The sequence below is a fragment of the Pelmatolapia mariae genome, linkage group LG5, assembly GCF_036321145.2.
Source record: "Pelmatolapia mariae isolate MD_Pm_ZW linkage group LG5, Pm_UMD_F_2, whole genome shotgun sequence".
Classification (NCBI taxonomy): domain Eukaryota; kingdom Metazoa; phylum Chordata; class Actinopteri; order Cichliformes; family Cichlidae; genus Pelmatolapia; species Pelmatolapia mariae.
In genome coordinates, this window is record NC_086231.1 from 8547843 (window position 1) to 8565831 (window position 17989).

General features: G+C 37.0%; 1 protein-coding gene across 1 annotated transcript in view; it reads right to left on the reverse strand.

Annotated features, from left to right (window-relative positions):
- Positions 1 to 17989, reverse strand: part of LOC134627455 (metabotropic glutamate receptor 4-like) — a 190832-nt gene that overhangs the window by 23097 nt on the left and 149746 nt on the right. The window contains exon 7 of the mRNA XM_063473539.1: positions 9411 to 9611. Within this exon, the coding sequence (XP_063329609.1) occupies positions 9411 to 9611 (201 nt within the window). The remainder of the gene's footprint in view (positions 1 to 9410; positions 9612 to 17989) is intronic.

Below are 17989 nucleotides of genomic sequence, written 5' to 3' on the forward strand. Positions count from 1 at the left end.
ATATGCTTCTTTTTATTTTATTTTATTTTAATTTAGGCCACTTGTGGTTTAAAATTAAGTCTCCCAAAGACAATTAAAATCTCAGTTAAGATGAAAAAGGTAAACCTGGCCAATTGCTGCTGATGGATTTTCTGCTGATGAGAATTTTTTTTGTCCTTGCTCTTTGTTTCAATTCTGGGGAAGCAGCACCCTAATCCACATCTCGATGAGTCAGCCCTGTTGGATTACGGCATTATCGTTTTGCTCAGCCTTGTGACAATGCCGCCCACATGACAAAGCAGTTACTGATCATGAGAGGATTACAGTGACTTTATGAACCACAGAGGCAGTTTTTATATAAAAATATTAAGAACATCGCCAGTGTTAGTAAGCTATGACATTTTTGTTCAGAGATTTTAATCATGCAAAGCTTGTTTTATTTTCACTAATGACCAGAGGAATTTAAAAAAGATTAAAGCTATCTGCCTTCCAGTGTCATGGTTGTCTGCCTACGCTGTCATGGTTGAACACATAACCTCAAGCTAAAGCCTTAAAAGCTTGTATATAGCCTATGAGATCAAGCGCTCCTATGGACACCTTCAGTGAAAGAGGAAAACGGGCCATGAATGTCACTGGTGGCTTTAAGAGAATGATACGGCAATGCGTCTGATATAGTTGTATGTAAAGCCTTGTGGGCCTTTTGGTTATGCTTGCTTTGCAAATTAAATCCTTTCATAGACTGACTGGTTTCTTATTGAGTCTCTGAGCAACTGTTAATCTTCTCTTTTATGCACATATAAAAAAAACAAAGCAGTTTTGCAGTTATTTTATTTATATATGTTTTTGTAATAACATGTAAATGGACTATTCTTTATTTTTCTGTTGGGTCATTATATATATAAAAACAATGATGTTGGTTTTAGTATGTATGTGGGACACACAAGTAACTCTAATAGAGACAGGGTGCATTAAGCCCCAAATTCCTTGTGCTACATTGACTTTGAATAGCATGGAGCAATGTGGTTAGATGCACTAAAAGAGACATCAGCATCAGTGTTTGTACAGTTGAATACTTTTGGATCTTGACAACTAAAGCATTTTCACACCATGTAACTTTTAATATTGGAAATCTGGACAATTCAAAAAACTAATGCGAGGAGTCAAATGTGAGGAATATGAAGTCCAGCGAAAAACTAAGAGTAAGAAGCAGCTGGGTGCTAATCAAAGCAGTTGCTTAACTGATTGTCAGCAAGTGTGACCAACTCTATAAAAGCTTCATAAGAGTACAATTAGAAAAAGACTGAGCAAGTATTTTTTAATAAGAAGGACAAAAAGGAAAAACGTCTTTTCTCTATAAAGAATACAGCAGCACAGCTTAAATATGTAAAGCTGAACCTAATCAACCCATAAGACTTGTGAAGCAATGTCCTTTAGACAGGTGGGTCCATAGTAGAGATGGTTGGCCATAATGTACAGCGCGGCACTTGCTGAAAACCAAACACATATCAGAACAAACACTTCATACTAGCTGTCAAGCACGGTGGTGATAATACAGGGTTGTTTTTGAGCCACAGGACCTGTGCACCTTGCAGTCACTGAGTCGACTGAACTCATCTATATGTGAAAATATTCCAGAGTCAAATGCGAGGTCATTTTTCCGACAGCTAAAGCTTGTTGAAAAATGGGCCAAACAACAGCGCAATGATTCCAAGCACACAAGCAAATCTACAACAGGATGGGTGAAAAAGAAAAGGATCAAGGTGCTGACCCAGTCAAAAGCTCCAAATTCAACCTGACTGAAATGCTGTGGTGGGCCCTTGAGAAACATTTCAAAATCAACTTAAGCAATGTTCTACAGATATTGTAAAGATGTTGTAAAGTAATTTTACAGAGATTACTTAAGTTATTGCTGATGAAGTTGGTTCCACAAGTTATTTAATCATGTGGTGTACTTTTCTTTTCAAATGACTATAAATTACCTTGCTATCACATGATATAACACTAGCTTTCTAAATGCTAACTAGACATATGTTTTCTAGAATAATGCAGTATAGGGGGCCAAATATTTTCGGACTGGAACAGGATATCAACAAAATTTAACAAAATATTGGCCACTTATTTTTCTATAATGAAACGAAATTAAAGCAAAATGGGGAAATACAATCTTAAGTGTGCAGGATGGTAGTTTATTTTGCGGCACTATGGTCAGTTTTCAGTTGCAGCTAAGAAATTAGATTTATCATGCCGTAAACTGCTTGTCTAAATAGTCAACTCTCAAGTCCAGGAAAGATTTATTTGCACAGAGGACTGTTCCATGGCTCCATTGTGCTGTGAATTAATGTGGTAGTGTATCCTGGGGTAGCACAAGTGTGTACCTCAGGCTGCTCGTTTGGGGTTAATGAGGTGCTTGTAATTATATGTAATATTTAATGATTTTGACCTCTTTCTCTCTTGCACTGTTGTTACAATCCCGAGTAAATGTATACATAAACTCCTTAATAATTGCCATGATATGATCATTAATCCAGCATGTGCTTGTTCTGCATCGATGCACAACCAGAACACCTCAGTGAATGACAACAACATGACAGCTGGTCATTAACTCTTAATGACCTGTACCCAGACACATAATGTCGAATTTAGCATGGATCCACTTTCACTCTTTAAGCCATTCAGTCACAGGCATGACCTTTACATGATTGCTCAGTCATAGCATCTACACATTCACTATCTGCAAGTACTCTCAAACTGGCCCTAAAATGTTCTGAAAGCATGCAAGTGGTTGCTTTTAAAAACCCTATAATATGTGAAAATGTATATATTCAAATCACCACAACACATCTGGGTTTTGGATCTGCTAAGAGAGTGTAGACATTTTAAAACACTGCAAATTGTCACATAAAAGCCGGTATTTAAATATTACCCAACACAAACAAATGAAGGACATGCAAAAAGCATCAGAGGAGTGAAAAAACAGTAATGTTAGAGCTAGCATGGTAAATTTAGCATAATGTGGAATCTCACAGCACTATTTTCATCAGTGCAACAGCAGCTATGTCACACTAAACAGTTCTCTTTAGGACGTTCTCTTTATAAAACAGAAACACAGCTTTCATTTAGTCTGTCTCTGCCTTATTTGGGAGCACCATAAAATACTGTCAATACAACCTGACGTGCAGCTGTTTTAAAAGCATGTAAAAGCATGACTATACCTTTTGAGCTTTCAATGTGCTGCAAGTGTTGCTTTTGTTGTATTGACTCATTTAATCTAGGCTCAGAAAGATGCAAAAAGACCCAAAAACACTCACTAGAATAGTAAGTGAATGAAAACAGTGCTTTCATATGGAATGATGAGATGTGTTTTTGAATCCTACTTCAAAACTTTCCCAATGAAAAGTCATCAGTGTAAAGCAACTTCAGAGATTCTCTTCACGAGCATAGAGGTCTCTCCCTCTGTCTGTGTTTCCGAGCAACATCTGCCAGCTTTCCACTGCCACACCCCGCTGCTCTAAAACCGGTTTGTTCAGTTTATCGTCTTCTGCTGACTCAGCAGTTCTAGCCAGAAAAACACAAGTAAACACTGCACTTCCAATGCGTAACAAATTATTTAGGGCTGATGAAGAGACAAAATTGTGTTATGTGGCCATGTACTGACACTGCCTTACAAACAAGAACACAGAAAAGCCACTCTCGTCTGAAAAGCAGTTCAGCTATAGTAGAACTAAGGTGCGTGCACAGGAACACTCTCAAAGGACTTTAAATGTGTTTCCATTGGCTGACAAAGCTCCACCACACTCTCCATCTTTCCAGAGGAGAAACACAGTCTGACAGTAGCTCCTCATGCCTGGTTAGCTCTGACTACGAGCTCTTTGACGCTGTCCACACTACACTGAGTGGTGGTCAGTCATTCTCTCTGTGTTTCCACATTACCTGCAACACTACATAGCCATGAGGTCACACCTCCTACAGTCACCCTGAATAGGATTTTAAAATGAGAGCAGTTCATCAAACGGTTACAAGCACTAGCATCAAAGAAGGCCTATTTCTGGTAGAATTAAAGTTGTTTCAAATAAAGATAAATAACAACCCCAGCTGGTATTTCAACATTTGCTTTACTGTTATAGCTTCTGTATTAGACACAGACTCTGTAAACAACAGAATGTACTGCTCATCTGAGGGGACAGAAGTTGATAGAAGAGAATGATAAGTAGATCTTTTTTTAAGATAATGTCTATTCCTATAAGATATGAGGGATCTTTTGTCAATAACATGATTGAGTATGATGCCGAATACAAAAAAACCCCAGACATACTGCACATGCAAAAAAATATGTCAGGATAGAATTAGCTTTTGTGCTATGCGACAATGAAGATTTTGCACATCCTCGAGAAGAAAGAGAAGTGTGGAAAAATGGAAAAACCTGAGAGCGTGCCTTTATTCCACACTCATAACTGCTGTCCCTGGTGAGAAAGACAGTGGAAAGGCCACTGCTTTTCAGTCAGAGGTAGAACAAAAACACCTCCCCCTGATGTGATTGCAAGAGCCATGAAACACTGACAGGAAGCTCCATTCAACTGTGGCCCACTGAAGTCTCAACAACCATTAGACACATGCATTGCTGAGAAGGAGCAAGAAAAGGAAAGCTCTAAAGTGTCAAACAGTGCATAAAGATAGATTGAAGGTGTTTGATTCTTTCGCTTTGTGGGCTGCAGCTCCAGCTGCTACTGAATGAACCAATAATCAGCACTTGTGAAGTTGGTGATTTACAAAAGAGGAAACACAGTTACATCCCCAGATACATCTGTGTGGGAAAATACAAAAGAATAAAAGCTTTTTCGAGAAAGCACAGACACCACAGACCAATAGAAATAAATGTTTTTTGACTTTTCTTTTAATATTTTCTAAAAGGTTATCTGTCATCAGCTACTGTGTCCCTTGTTGAGCCCATGACAGTCTGCTGAGATATTGATGCATTTATGTATTTTTCTGGCACATGAGGAGCAGAAGGTTTAGTACATCTTTGTATTTAAAGGAACTTGTTGACCTTTACCAGTTTCAACATCTGTAATGTAAGACAGAGTGCATTTGAGCTGTGTATGGACTATGCAGGTCTGCAGAGGAAGAAATTAGAATTATTTTTAGAAGATGTCTGCTGAAACTGCTTACAATAAACAGAAATGTGTAACAATAGATTCTTGCTGGCTCTGCCTCAAGAATGATTCATCACAACAAAGAATGACCTACTTTTACATACATTTCTGTCAATTTGTAGGAAGAACTGCTCAGTGTATTTACTGCTGAGTAACATGCTAATATCCCAACACAGAGATAAATATTATCTTTGAAGTTTTTGTACACTGGCCAGTAAGTACAGTCTCAGCTGTTGGGCTGTTTTATGTATCTGGACAAGTTCAATATACTACTGTGAGCTGATGCAATTAGATGAAGTGTAGTGTAACCTCAAGGCAACCCCTCTGGTCTGATGGTGTGAATATAGTCTGCCTGCTAAGAACAAAATTCAGCTCAAAAGTGCTTACTGCACAGGAGTTTTCTGTCCCTGCTCTCAGGCTTAAAACCCTGTTGAAACCACTTTTTACAGAGAGCATCTCTCAATCATTACTTTACAAACAGCCCAATTAAATAAATGTTTGAAATGATTGTGGATGCACTTATAATGCGCACACATTACTAACATGCTATTCCATCATACAGTTCTTATATATTCAATATGTCAATTTTAATTCAATGTGTTGTTTCCCATGGTTGAAAATGTCATTTCTTGTAGGAGCATCCAAACATCAGCTCTAAAAGGGAGAAACAGAAGTTGCATTAAATTCAAGAGTGGTTGCCTTTGAACCTCCAGGCTCACTGGTCTATATACAGCATATGACAATGACATAAACATGATTTGTCTAGACAGAAACTATCAGAACCTGTTTGTCTGGGATGAAAAGAAAACTACAGAAGCTGTTTTACATCAGATCATGAGAACCACTTTCAACAACATACTGCATGTTGCGAGTTGTTTTTCTCCCACATTATTGGATCCTGAGCAGCTCAGCTGGTGTAGAGCAGTGCTAAGGGCACCTGATTTACTACTAAGCCAGGAGATTGTAATCAGTACTTTACATCAACATATCATAAATAGGGTGAAAAGAGCTGAACTGATGCTAAAAATTGTGTTGAGGAATTATGTAATAAGATTTTAAAAAGGTTGCTCTTGTGCAAAACTCTTGAATCACCCCTCATTTCTTACTGTATTTCCCAGAGGAGAAGACCTTGTACTCCAGATATCAAGATATACTGTATTTAAGACAAAGACAGAGTGTGTACAATTCTAATGATCCTGAATTCTCTTAGGCAAGCTGCCTTGAAGTTGTCCTCAGGAATTGGCTGCCGTTTGTTCTCTTTCAACATGAACCCACACTGCTTCAACAATTCTGAGATCCGGGCTCTGGGGAGACTAATCCACGAGTGATAACGTGCATTGTATGTGTTATCTATCAAAGTATTGCTTTTATTGCATTGGCAGCGTGTTTGGAATCATTATTATGCTGAAAAAGGTTTCAAGCATAAATCATGAAAACTTTGCTTGTAATTTTAATTATATTTGCATGTTCGAAATAGACAGATAAATAGAAAAGTTTATCTAAAAATTAAGTCACTGCCAATCAGATTGCCTGGTGAATCAAAATCTGACCTGCATTTATCATTCCATTAATTTTGACAGGATCCCCAACACCATTTACTGAAATGCAGTACCAAACCATGACAGAACCTTCACCATCTTCTATAGATAGCTGCAGACACTCAGTGATGTACCTCTCTCCTAACCTCCTCGGTACATATTGATAACGATTTAGATTAAAAATATTACATTTGGATGCATCCCTCCATAAGACTTGTAGCCACTGATTTCCAGTCCAGTTCTTGTGTGACTTGACATGCCTCAGCCTTTTCTCCCTGTTTCTCCTCCTTAAGAAAGCCTTCTTGATAGCCACCCTTCCACTAAGACCATTTCTGATTAGGCTTCGGTGAAAAAATAGATGGATCAACTCAAGGGCCAGATGCGTTTCTCAGGTCCTGTGTCACATCTCTGTTGGATTTTTTTCCCAATTTGTTAAGGACACAAGTTTCAGATACAGTGCAACTGTTGTAGATCATTTTTCTTTAGGCCGGCCACTTCTTTTGTCATCTATTTGTCCAATTTCCCTTTTTTTTTTTAAGGACACACTGCAAACCATGCCAAGTTTTCAGCTAATGACTCCTTTTCAGTGCTTGAATGATTTTAATATGACTAGAAAAAAGCAGACAATGTCAAAAAAAAGCTAAAAAAACCAAACAAAAACCTCACACTTTGATAGACCTCAAGAACACCTGGAGAACTATTGCTCAAAACCACTTTAACGAATTACAAGAAAGTCTATTTCCTTGAAAGTAAAACAATTTTAAAAAAGAAAAGGGGGGTGACTTGAAACTTTTGCCCAGTACTATATTTGCGAAAGTAAAAATGACATTTTACTGAATTCTGTACACAGTCCTGCTTCGGTAATAATGCCGCAGGCATGATGCTTGTTGCCTAAAAACCACTGACTCCTGCTGATGTATTAAAAGGAACTAGCTTTATGTCCATCAGTGACATAATTGTGCTCAGTTATGATTTCAATTCATCAACTATGGCATTGTAATAGTGGTAGCAGATTTCAGGAAGTTACACTGCTTTACTCTAACAAGCAACATTTTGGCCCAGATAACTCAGCACAGAAGTCAGTAGTGATTACTGACATCACTTAAGTAAAAGCTTTTTAGGCCAATAAAAAAAAAAGTGTCCCCATTTATTGCCACACTTAGGGTCTACATGGCAATCTAGTAGTGCTCTAGTGCTATTTTTTATAAGTAGGTTGTTTCAAGCTTGTAAACATGGATTTAACAATGCAACTAAAACTGACTTTGGGCAATGCAGCTAAAGACTATGTCATAACCCAAAATGTTGACTGTATGTTCAAAAGCAGGTTTAATGATACCAAAACCTGCAGAATCATCCAATCAAATTATTTTGAAATTAAAAATATAAATTTACTTCCCAAATGTGAATTAAACATTAAATTGACATTCTGCCAATGTAATAACTAGATATTAAAATGACAAATTAGCTTGAAGAGCATGAGTTCAAATGAATAATTTATCTGTACAAACACTGCATACTCAAGTCTCTATGAAAGAATTATAATTGCGTTGAACAGCTTTGCTTTAAAAAGGCTGTCTATATAATGAAACTCTGGATCACTGCTCTTTGTGTGAAAGCAGTCAATTATTAATATGCCAGTCATGAATGTGAACTTGACTGATAGCTGGGTTTAATGTAATGCTACATAAAGAGTTGGGAAATAGGTCATACAGTAGAGGGGGAAAAGTAAGTTGTGTGCTGGGTCAGGAGCCATAAATGGCATCTCAATGTAAGACAATGTTCTTCAAACTATATGGTTGTGTCGAAAAAAAATAATTCTAATAATGTGAAAGTCAAGTACTTACCATTTTAACCCTCAAACACAGACCTCGGATGGCTATTGAACTTCTATAGGCAATGTATGTTTGTAATCCTATATTGCTTGCATCTTTCACAGCACACATTTTCAACCTTAAAACTTCACATTTAACATGAAAAAAATCCTAGTTGCATGCATTCAGTTTCCTACAAAGTCAGTGGGAAATATATAGCAGTCATATATAAAACATTGTTCTGCCCTTGAAAGAAGAGAAGAATCATCTCTTTTTAGCATTCACAGCCTCACAGACCTTTGGCATTATAATTGTCAGTCTGAAGAACAGTACATGCTTTGTTACGCACCTCCTGCAAGTTTGAATCGTTTGCATGGCTTAAAAAAAGGAATGATATCCTTCGTTGTTATAGATGTATTTTATTATGCACTTTAAATATCTATCTCTACCATCACCCCCAACACCCTGAAGCACCACATCTCCACCATGCTTGACAGGTGGAGTCAAGTACTCCTCCACATTTTTTATCCAAAGACTTCAAACCTGGATTGATCTGTCCATTCTCTCCATACCACTTTTTTTCTTCTTTTTTTTTAACCATTTATAAGCAGGCGGTTGAGGACCACTGAAGCATTTGTTTCTCAAAAAACACCTGCTTCTCAAAACCCTTTCAGCTCTGCCACAAGGGTTTTTCAAAAAGGCTTTTCTAATTACGAGTTAGCCTTTTAACATAAAAACTTGCATTTGGTAACAGAATGTGCCACTTAAATACGAGAATGACAGCTGGCAAAAAGGGCCCTGTAACACGTGGTGTAACCCATCACTGATTCATAAAAATTATTCTAATAAACTTTAATTGACATAAGATGTTGTCATTTTAAAACTAATACCAAATGATCCTAAAAGTGTACATTTGAGTGTCTATAACTGACCTGAAAAGTTGAGACGACGAATATGCTTCAGCAGATGAGTGCCATTTATGGGGTCCATTTTAGCGCAGAGACCAACCTTGCCCGGGCACAGCTCCTTGTGCATGTTGTGCAAGGCATGAGCCATTGCATAGACGGCATCAATAACAAACTGTACCTTTCCTTCCTGCTCATATTGTGAGTCCTTTCCGATTCGCTCCTGATCTGAAAGACATAGACAGATGCATGTGTGTGATTTTATAAATAATTGGTTAAAAGAATTCATGAAATAATTCAAATCATGGTAAGTGATATATGTAATGATCTGCAGTCATTCATTTGGTTTGGTCACCATGTCAAGTACAAGGTTGAGTCCAGTATTAGTATCTATGTAGTCAAGCAATCATGTTTGAGACAGAAAAAGATTTTACAAGTGGATTTAAACGACTCAATCAGGCAAAAAATCTGTAGCTGCATCAGCCACATCATGCAATTAAGAAAATTGTATTCATTTAAAGGCATGAGTGGTTTCCATGAGTGGATCCAGCTTAAAGAATTATCTACTTGTGAGTTTGTCTCTGACACTTGTTTAAAGAAGGCTGATGATAAAGCAGCATATTTAGTGCCTGTTCTAGACAATTAATATATTATAGCAAAAAAAAAAAAAATCCATCTTGAAACGAATTTATAAAGTAACTTGATGAAGATACTACTGATGTGTGCCAATAGTCAGGAAAACTTATCTTCTCAACACTTGTCTTCTGTGTCATCCCCACTCTGGATGGCAGCTTTTGGATAAGACAATTGTGTTCATGCTACTTGGAATGAGCTAAACCTTTTAAATGAAGGGTGTGGCATCAGTCCAAAAGACAGAAGAAAATGCATTGCTCCTCAGTGAGTCTTATTTTTTATGTACTGAATGGTGTTGCCTCTTGCAATTAGCTAGAAAGTAAATATCTGGATCGCTGCAGAGGAAATCAATTCTAATATCTGGAGTGCAAGGTCTTCTCCTCTGGGAAATCTCATCTGTTAAAAATGAAGAGTCTTTCTTATATCTTCTGAAGGAGTAGTAGAGTTCCCTCTGTGTGATTTTCGTAAGCATTATGTTTTGGGCCTGCATGTCTATTCTACAAATTTTAAAAATATGCCTCATGCTATTTTTCATTAGTTGCTTTAAACAGTTCTTCCAATTTGATCAATTTTTTGTATTCCTTACCTTCTTGACTGAGTGTCCAACTGTGAATTCAGTATTTATTGCCTGGTTCAATTTAGAAGACCCAAAGAAGCAGGAAATAGAGACATCCATTCACAGGACAGGGATAATCCCCTTATGGGCTCAATGTAATAACTCGTGATAGGAGTTTATTAATCCTGGCTCAGGTTGTTCCAGAGGTTTTTGTGATTGTTAATTGCTGTGAGGAGGTGGGGTCTAAGGAGATACAACGTGCCAATCCTAACTTCGGCTGTCTGCTCACATGCCTGAAGTCTTAAAGCTGTTTCTATGTAAATCTCCTGTATGTGCATTAGCCATTATTAAAAGCAGGTGTGTTCAATTAAGATTTACAATAGACTAATTACTAGGGATAAGCTAATGATAGAGCTGCATAGAATTCAATTAGGCTTTGCAAGTTAATAAGCACACAGCAGGGAATGAGCTGCTGATACTCACACAATAATTGCCATACTGTTGGTTGAAAAAAATACTTGATGCTATAGAGCTTCTTAACTTACTTCCATATTTACAAAAATATTTCAGTAAGTAATTTGGTTAAATTCTAGGTTAATGCATTAGTAAACTAGAGTCTTTTTAAACATGACAAAAAGTAAGTTAAACCAATTTTGCCACACGACAGAGAGTAACTAAATCAAAACGTAAGCCATGCCAAAACCTGACTCTATTTAAAAGTAGAGTTTACTGTAATGCAGTGAATGATTTTCAAAAACAAAAATGGACAGACCTGCATTATACTAAACACTTCTTAATCTTTTAAATCAGGTGTTTTCACTCCCTTTGCCACAGACCAAGCACAAGGATGTAGTCAGTTTTTCTAAACATTTGTGAAAGAATAGATTGTTTTAAAGAGCTCACTGAATCCGAATGTAGTACTCTAATAGGATGCCACAAATACAACAAGTTAAAGTCACAAAATTGTGAATTTAACTTGTTGTACAAATTTCAGTTAGTTTTTCTACTGAAAGTTTCTTAAACATGAAAAATAACAATTTTTTTTATATAAAACATTGGCATTGGTTGAAAATTTCACAGTTGGTGCCTCCCCTTCATATAATTGTTCAAACAAATACGGCTTAATAACAAGAAAGACATTATACTGTCAGAACCGATGTGAACTAATGAACTACAAATGAGCAATATCAATATTAAAAGCCACCTTAACAAACCTCAACAATATACAGGCTAGAACTGTTTTTTGTGAGTATGTGGTTATCTGATATTTTTGAACATGCCGATATTCAGCTTTCACAAGTAAACTTTTTCCTAAACATTATCATGCAACAACTATCCTCTTGAGGTGCAAGCTATTTTCGGCAGCTACTTCAATCTGAGAGAGTGCTAGCCTCCAAATCAGCAAAGGTCTCCTTCTGTTAGCCATCTTTCATTTGCTAGATCTCCAGCTCCTCACTGCAGACCAGAGGGGTTTTAAGTCTCAGATTATCTCATGAGCTTTTGAAAATGCATGAATTATTGTTGGAGGTTATGGCTCAGTAATTAAGGGCCACAGGGCCTTGATTGGACAGAGATTGTCACAGTTTGGCCGCCATGCTTATGCCGTGGGGAATCCTGTGAGCCAGAGTGGGTGTGAGAGTGATATTTCTCTCTCAGTCTTGGCAGGCCACCCACACTAACTTTGTATTGTCTCTTCTCCATAAGACAGTTTCCCTTTTTCCTTCTGTCTCTCTTTGTAGCTAACTCCTCATTGGCATTTTGGCACTCTCGCACAACTTTTCCAAGCTGGCGTTTTGCTTTCAGAGAAATCCTTTTAGATTAAGCAAAGCAGAAGCTGAGTGTGGGTGTCTTCCACTGAGGTGAAACACAAGACATTATGTGACAGACAGTGTGGGCACAAAACCTTTGACCTATTTTTCAGCTTACGACCGGCTGCAGGCCATCCAGTCCACTGAGGCAATCGGACCATCTTTTAAGTTAATGTGACGCTGCTGACATGTGTCATGTGCCTTCATTTCACATTTTCTGTGAATTTTCCTATACGTGATTGTATAGCTAAAGTCTCAATTCATGTAGGACTAAAAATATGCTGTTGTGTGTATGTTTTCAGTCAAACAGAAATAGAAATTTAAACTATATTAAAAAAATATAAAAAATGATAACAAATATAATATCACATTAAAAAAAATGTTATTGGATTAACACTCAAAAAAGAAACAATTTTACATTTTGTGGTACTAGATTGTCAATGTAAAATTGGTTATTGAAGCAAATAATTAAAATGCAACTTCAAGCAAATGTAATTTCAATATTAACACTGATTTAAAAAAAAGAATTTTACAACTATACTGTATTAATGTTCAATAAACGTGTCACAGCTGGTTTTATCGCCCACAAAGCCATTGATAAATCACAACAATGTAATAAACAACAGTGTAACCAACAAATGGTACCTTTTGAGCCCCTCAGAACCAACTGATGTTTAAACCCCACAGCCTTCCTGAATATTGTCTGTGTTTATCCCTTTTTGACCACAGTCTACCCATCTTCTGATGGCTGCTTGCAGTTGGATAATGTTCCATGTCACAAAGCTCATCTCAAACGGGTCTCTTGAACATGACAATGAATCCACTGTCCTCAAAATGCCTCCAGAGTCTCTAGATCTAATCTAATAGTGAGCTGCATTGGGATGTGGTGAAACAAAGATTTGCTGCATGGTTGTGCAGTTGACAAATCTGGAGCAACTGTGTGATGCTATTATGTCAATATGGACCAGAATCTCAGAGCAATGTTTCCTGTCACCTTGTTGAATATGAAGAATTAGGGCAGTTCTCGAGGCAAACCCAGTCCAACTGGATTGGGGTTGGCCTGGATTAGGCTGAAGTGGAGTCAAACTCAGGTGCACCTATTAAAGTGGCCAATTAGTGTATATGTAAATAACCTATTTGGTTACATCATATTAGCAAACAGATTTCAAAACCAAAAACAAATTTCTAACTAATTAAATGTAACTGCTATTTACTGGTTAATAGTTTTATTAGTTGTATTGTCTTTTTCATGTTCTCACGCTTGGAATCAACTCAAGGGTAGGCTTTAAATTTTAAACTATTTAAACTCTCCATCACACCACTGATCAGAGATTTTCTGCTTCCTAAAATAATTTAATCTATTTCCACAATGAATTCAATTACTTTTTACAAAATCCTTTCTGTAATAAACTGGCAAGCTGTCCAACATATTCCCCATCTCTTACCCAGAGAAGGCTGAAAAACCCCCTAGTCACCCTGGAATGCTGTTTAGGGTGAGCAGTATAAAAATAGATGGTTGGATGTGAGAGCACATGCTCGGTTTACTTTCTCTGTGCTGTTCCGCTCACATCGTTAATACAGAGGTGAAACACACAGCCAGCGAATGGGTCCCTGCTCTACCTCCCCTCTCCTCTCAACATTAATCAATATCAGTTTTACATCTCCTTCATTCCCAGATAAAAGACAAGTCTCACTTTTTTTCTTCAGTCACTCATGCCCTCCTTATCCTTTGATCACACTAAGCAGTCTAACCCTCTCAGGACACTGATAATTCTGCAGCATGCCCCATGTGGTTTTTGCACAGCTGCCACAGGGACACTGCAAAGCTCCCCACCAGTGAAGAGGCAGCTCAAGTGTCATACTTTAACCTCAAACAAATTCTGTGAGACTCTCACTCCCTGTGAAGCAGAGCTGATAGGGAAGTTTAATACTAAAATGTCTGTAATGAGCGAGACAAGTGATAGAAGAACAGCTACTTAGTGTGAGATGCAGGTGCCTATACAACACTCACTCCTAGTATAGAGATAAACTTAACGATGTCAATGTGGGTATTTTCAGAGCTATTAATTTAGCTTCTGCAGCAACTGAAGGCTAAAAATATTTAAAGTGCATAATCATTGAGAGTATAAATAATCATTAAAGATCATCATTGGTTTTAATGTTTTATTGGTAGATAACAATCATTATATGTTTGCTTCATTTGCTCTTTTTCCTTGTCTCATTGTGGAACACTTCCTCTTATAACAGTTTTTCCCCATTTATAGTTTTGGTTTCATTGATTGAATCCATCTTGCAGATAAGACACACATTTACATTTTGAAGCAGAGAATCTTTATTTTTAAGGATTAAACTGGAGATTCTCTATAGATTTATAAATTCAGCAAATCCCATAACATAAAACAGAGCTTTGATATCTCTGATCAAAAACTAAAGGAAAAACAACCTTGATCTCTACAGTGATGAATTCAGTAACTTTGTTACAGTGTGTGTGTGTCTGAGGGAGTGAGAGGTCACTGCAAGGGTCACTGCAAATAAGTACAGGGCTGAGTGATCACCTTTACTTTGATGAAAATTTCTATCCTGATCAGAGCGGTTTCTTCTGACAATGCATGAAGGGTCACCTCAGGGAAATTTTGGACCAGTACTCATAACCTTTATCAAAATCCAAAGTTAAGGAATATCTTTGGAAAAATTGTGTTAGAGAATAGATTTCCAGAGACCTGCCAAATAAGTACCAAGGTGTATTAAGCCTGTTCTGGTTGCAGAAAATAACCCAACAAAATAAGCCACATTAATGCTCGCTTGCTTCATTATAATAAACTCTGTTGCTGTAATTGCTCAAAAATGCAGTACCCAGCTATTTTAGGAAATGATTTGGCCTTTTTTTTTTCAAAAAAACAAAACAAAAACAATGCGACCTGACGAGTTTTAAAGGTCTGCATCATCTACAAGAAACACAAGGACTATGGAGTGCCACAGACAGAGCTGGAAAGTCAGACAGTATTAATAAACAGTTTGACATTTTGTTTTGTTTTGGTCTGCACAGGATTTTGTGACATTAAGAAATATTTAGATTACCAACTGGCTTATCTTCTATAACCTGGGAGGGAGGAAATGGGGTGGTTTGTTTATTTGCAATTTTTACCACAAAACACTAATTCAAAACATAAATTGTAAATCTTCCCCCAGACCCATGTGTTAATATCAATCTACATCGGTATTCAACATTCAATATAAAACTACTACAGATATTTCAAGACACAAAGAAGAATAAATGGAAACACATTTGAGCCCAAACATAAACAATGTGCCATGTTTTCCATCTCACTTATATAAGGAAATGAAAACATGGTATGAGTGTTGGCCATGGTGTTGATCAGACTGCAGACTCCCAGAGGGTCACTGGAGCTATCTAGTTTTTTTGTTCTTGGCAACATTTCCTCTTGGGGGGGTGGGCAGGTCAGTGTAGCCAATCAGTAGACAAATTGATCCATCAGTACTATCTTATCCACCTGAGTGATGCCCTGAATGTAACCCTCTGTGTTATCTCTTTAGAATACTCTGTGTTGGGTTTTATTGCCTGTGAACACAGCACCAGCTGTTGGTTCTGCAGCTCACCCCTTGAGTAAAAGTATGTCTCTGGTGTATTTTGTTTGTACTGTTTCACCAGGGTTGTTTCAGTTATTTATTGTTTTACCAACCCTGCCCTTTATCTACAAATAAATAAACATTAAGATTGTCTAGAGTCTCAGCACAGGGGTCCTTGTCTTTTATCATTACATGTTATTATACACATTAGTACAGCAGAGGTAAGTGGGATGATCATCCACAATCACGTATAATTGCATGTCAACATGCCCATTTACACCGTACGTCAGAATTGCTTTGCTTTGGTGTAGTTGTTATGACTTGTTATGCTCAACATAGGAAGAAAAGCACATTTTACTGTACCTCCACTGTCAGTGGTTGAAGAAAATTTGGAAACATTAAGGTAAAAGATGCAAAATAAGTCAATTCAACATTTGCTATACAAAGTAATGTATAGTGATACCAGTCTTGAGAATCCTATGTCAGCTGGGCTCTCATATCAAGTATATTTTTCAGAGAGTTAATTGAGAAACTGTTTAGAGGTAATATATCTAAATGGGAATGTCTGCTCTGTCAGTTAACTAACTGACAAATCAGAGTTCTTCATCACATTTAGAAAAGTAAGCTGTAAATTTTGCACTGCCATAAAGTCCTCTTGACTGAGTGGTCTATTACAGTCACTTCAAATTTTACCATGCAATAAATTGCATGGTAAAATCTTTGGAAATCTTTTAAAAATAAATAAATAAATAAAATGAGTCTATATTGTTCATGTTATATCGTAGGGTAATGCACAGCTGTGACCGATGCATATAGCATTGTAAGACAACGTACAACCAGCTTTAAAATCTAATTTAGTCATGCTGTAAATCCTACCTCCATGAAGCCTGTAATGTTGCTAGTTTGGAGCATTTTGTGATTTATGGCACTACTGAACTGCACTAAGAGGGATTCCCCCCTCCCTGCAACAAAATCAGTTTGTTTGTTTTTTGCAACAAAAAATTGCCAGAGGAAAAAGTAAAGCTGGTGCCTCATAAGCAGTGTTGGGTGTAATGTGTTACTAAGTAACGCGTTACTGTAATTAAATTACTTTTCCACTGAAAAAGTAGAGTAACTAATTACTGTTCATTTTTAGGTATTTTAATTACAGTTACTTACAATGTACTTGCGTTACATTGTAAAATAATTAAACTCGCTGAATATCATTATTTAATTTCAATAATTTATCTTCTAAATGTAGAAGTAAACTCTGCCGCTTTAACATCGCTGTAGTGCAGGTGCACGTCATTTCGCGCCAGTTTGCTGCAAAGTCGTATTCTAAAGCGGAAGTTGTCGGACTCGGCTGAAGCGTGTGGCTGTTTTATGAAATGGACATATTCCCGTCTCTTCACTTTTCTGAAACAAGCAGACAAGAATATTACAGTAATATGTAAGCTATGTCCTGGGGAGAAAAAAACTATCGGCTGCTGTTAATAGCGCGAGTAATCTACTGAAGCGCCTGACACGAGAGCATAGACGAACACTTCTGAGTGATCCTTGTTCATCATCCATGGATAACACCGCGGCAACTCCTGCTAAGCAGGCAAAACTTGATTTTACTTCAGCAGCACAGAAGGTGCTTAAAAAGGTGAGCTTAAAAAATGATTGCAGGCTACATTGTGGAAGACATGCTACCGCTGCGTACTGTACAGTCTCCGTCTTTAAAAAAAATTATTTATTTTTTAAAGAGTTTAATTTCTATTGTTTGTCCACTCAAGATTTATAGGGATTTTAAGAAGTATTTAGTTTAATTACTTATTTAGTAATTAAGTTACTTTTCTGACACAGTAATTAGATAAGTATTTTAAATACAATATTGACTAATTAGTAATTAGTAATTAATTACTTTTTTAAAGTAACTTACCCAAAACTGCTCATAAGAACTAAATATATAAAAAATGAAAAGAATAAAGACAATGAAGAGTGTAACATTACCTGTGGACTCACAACAGCTGAACTGAGTGAAGATAGCATGCATTTTC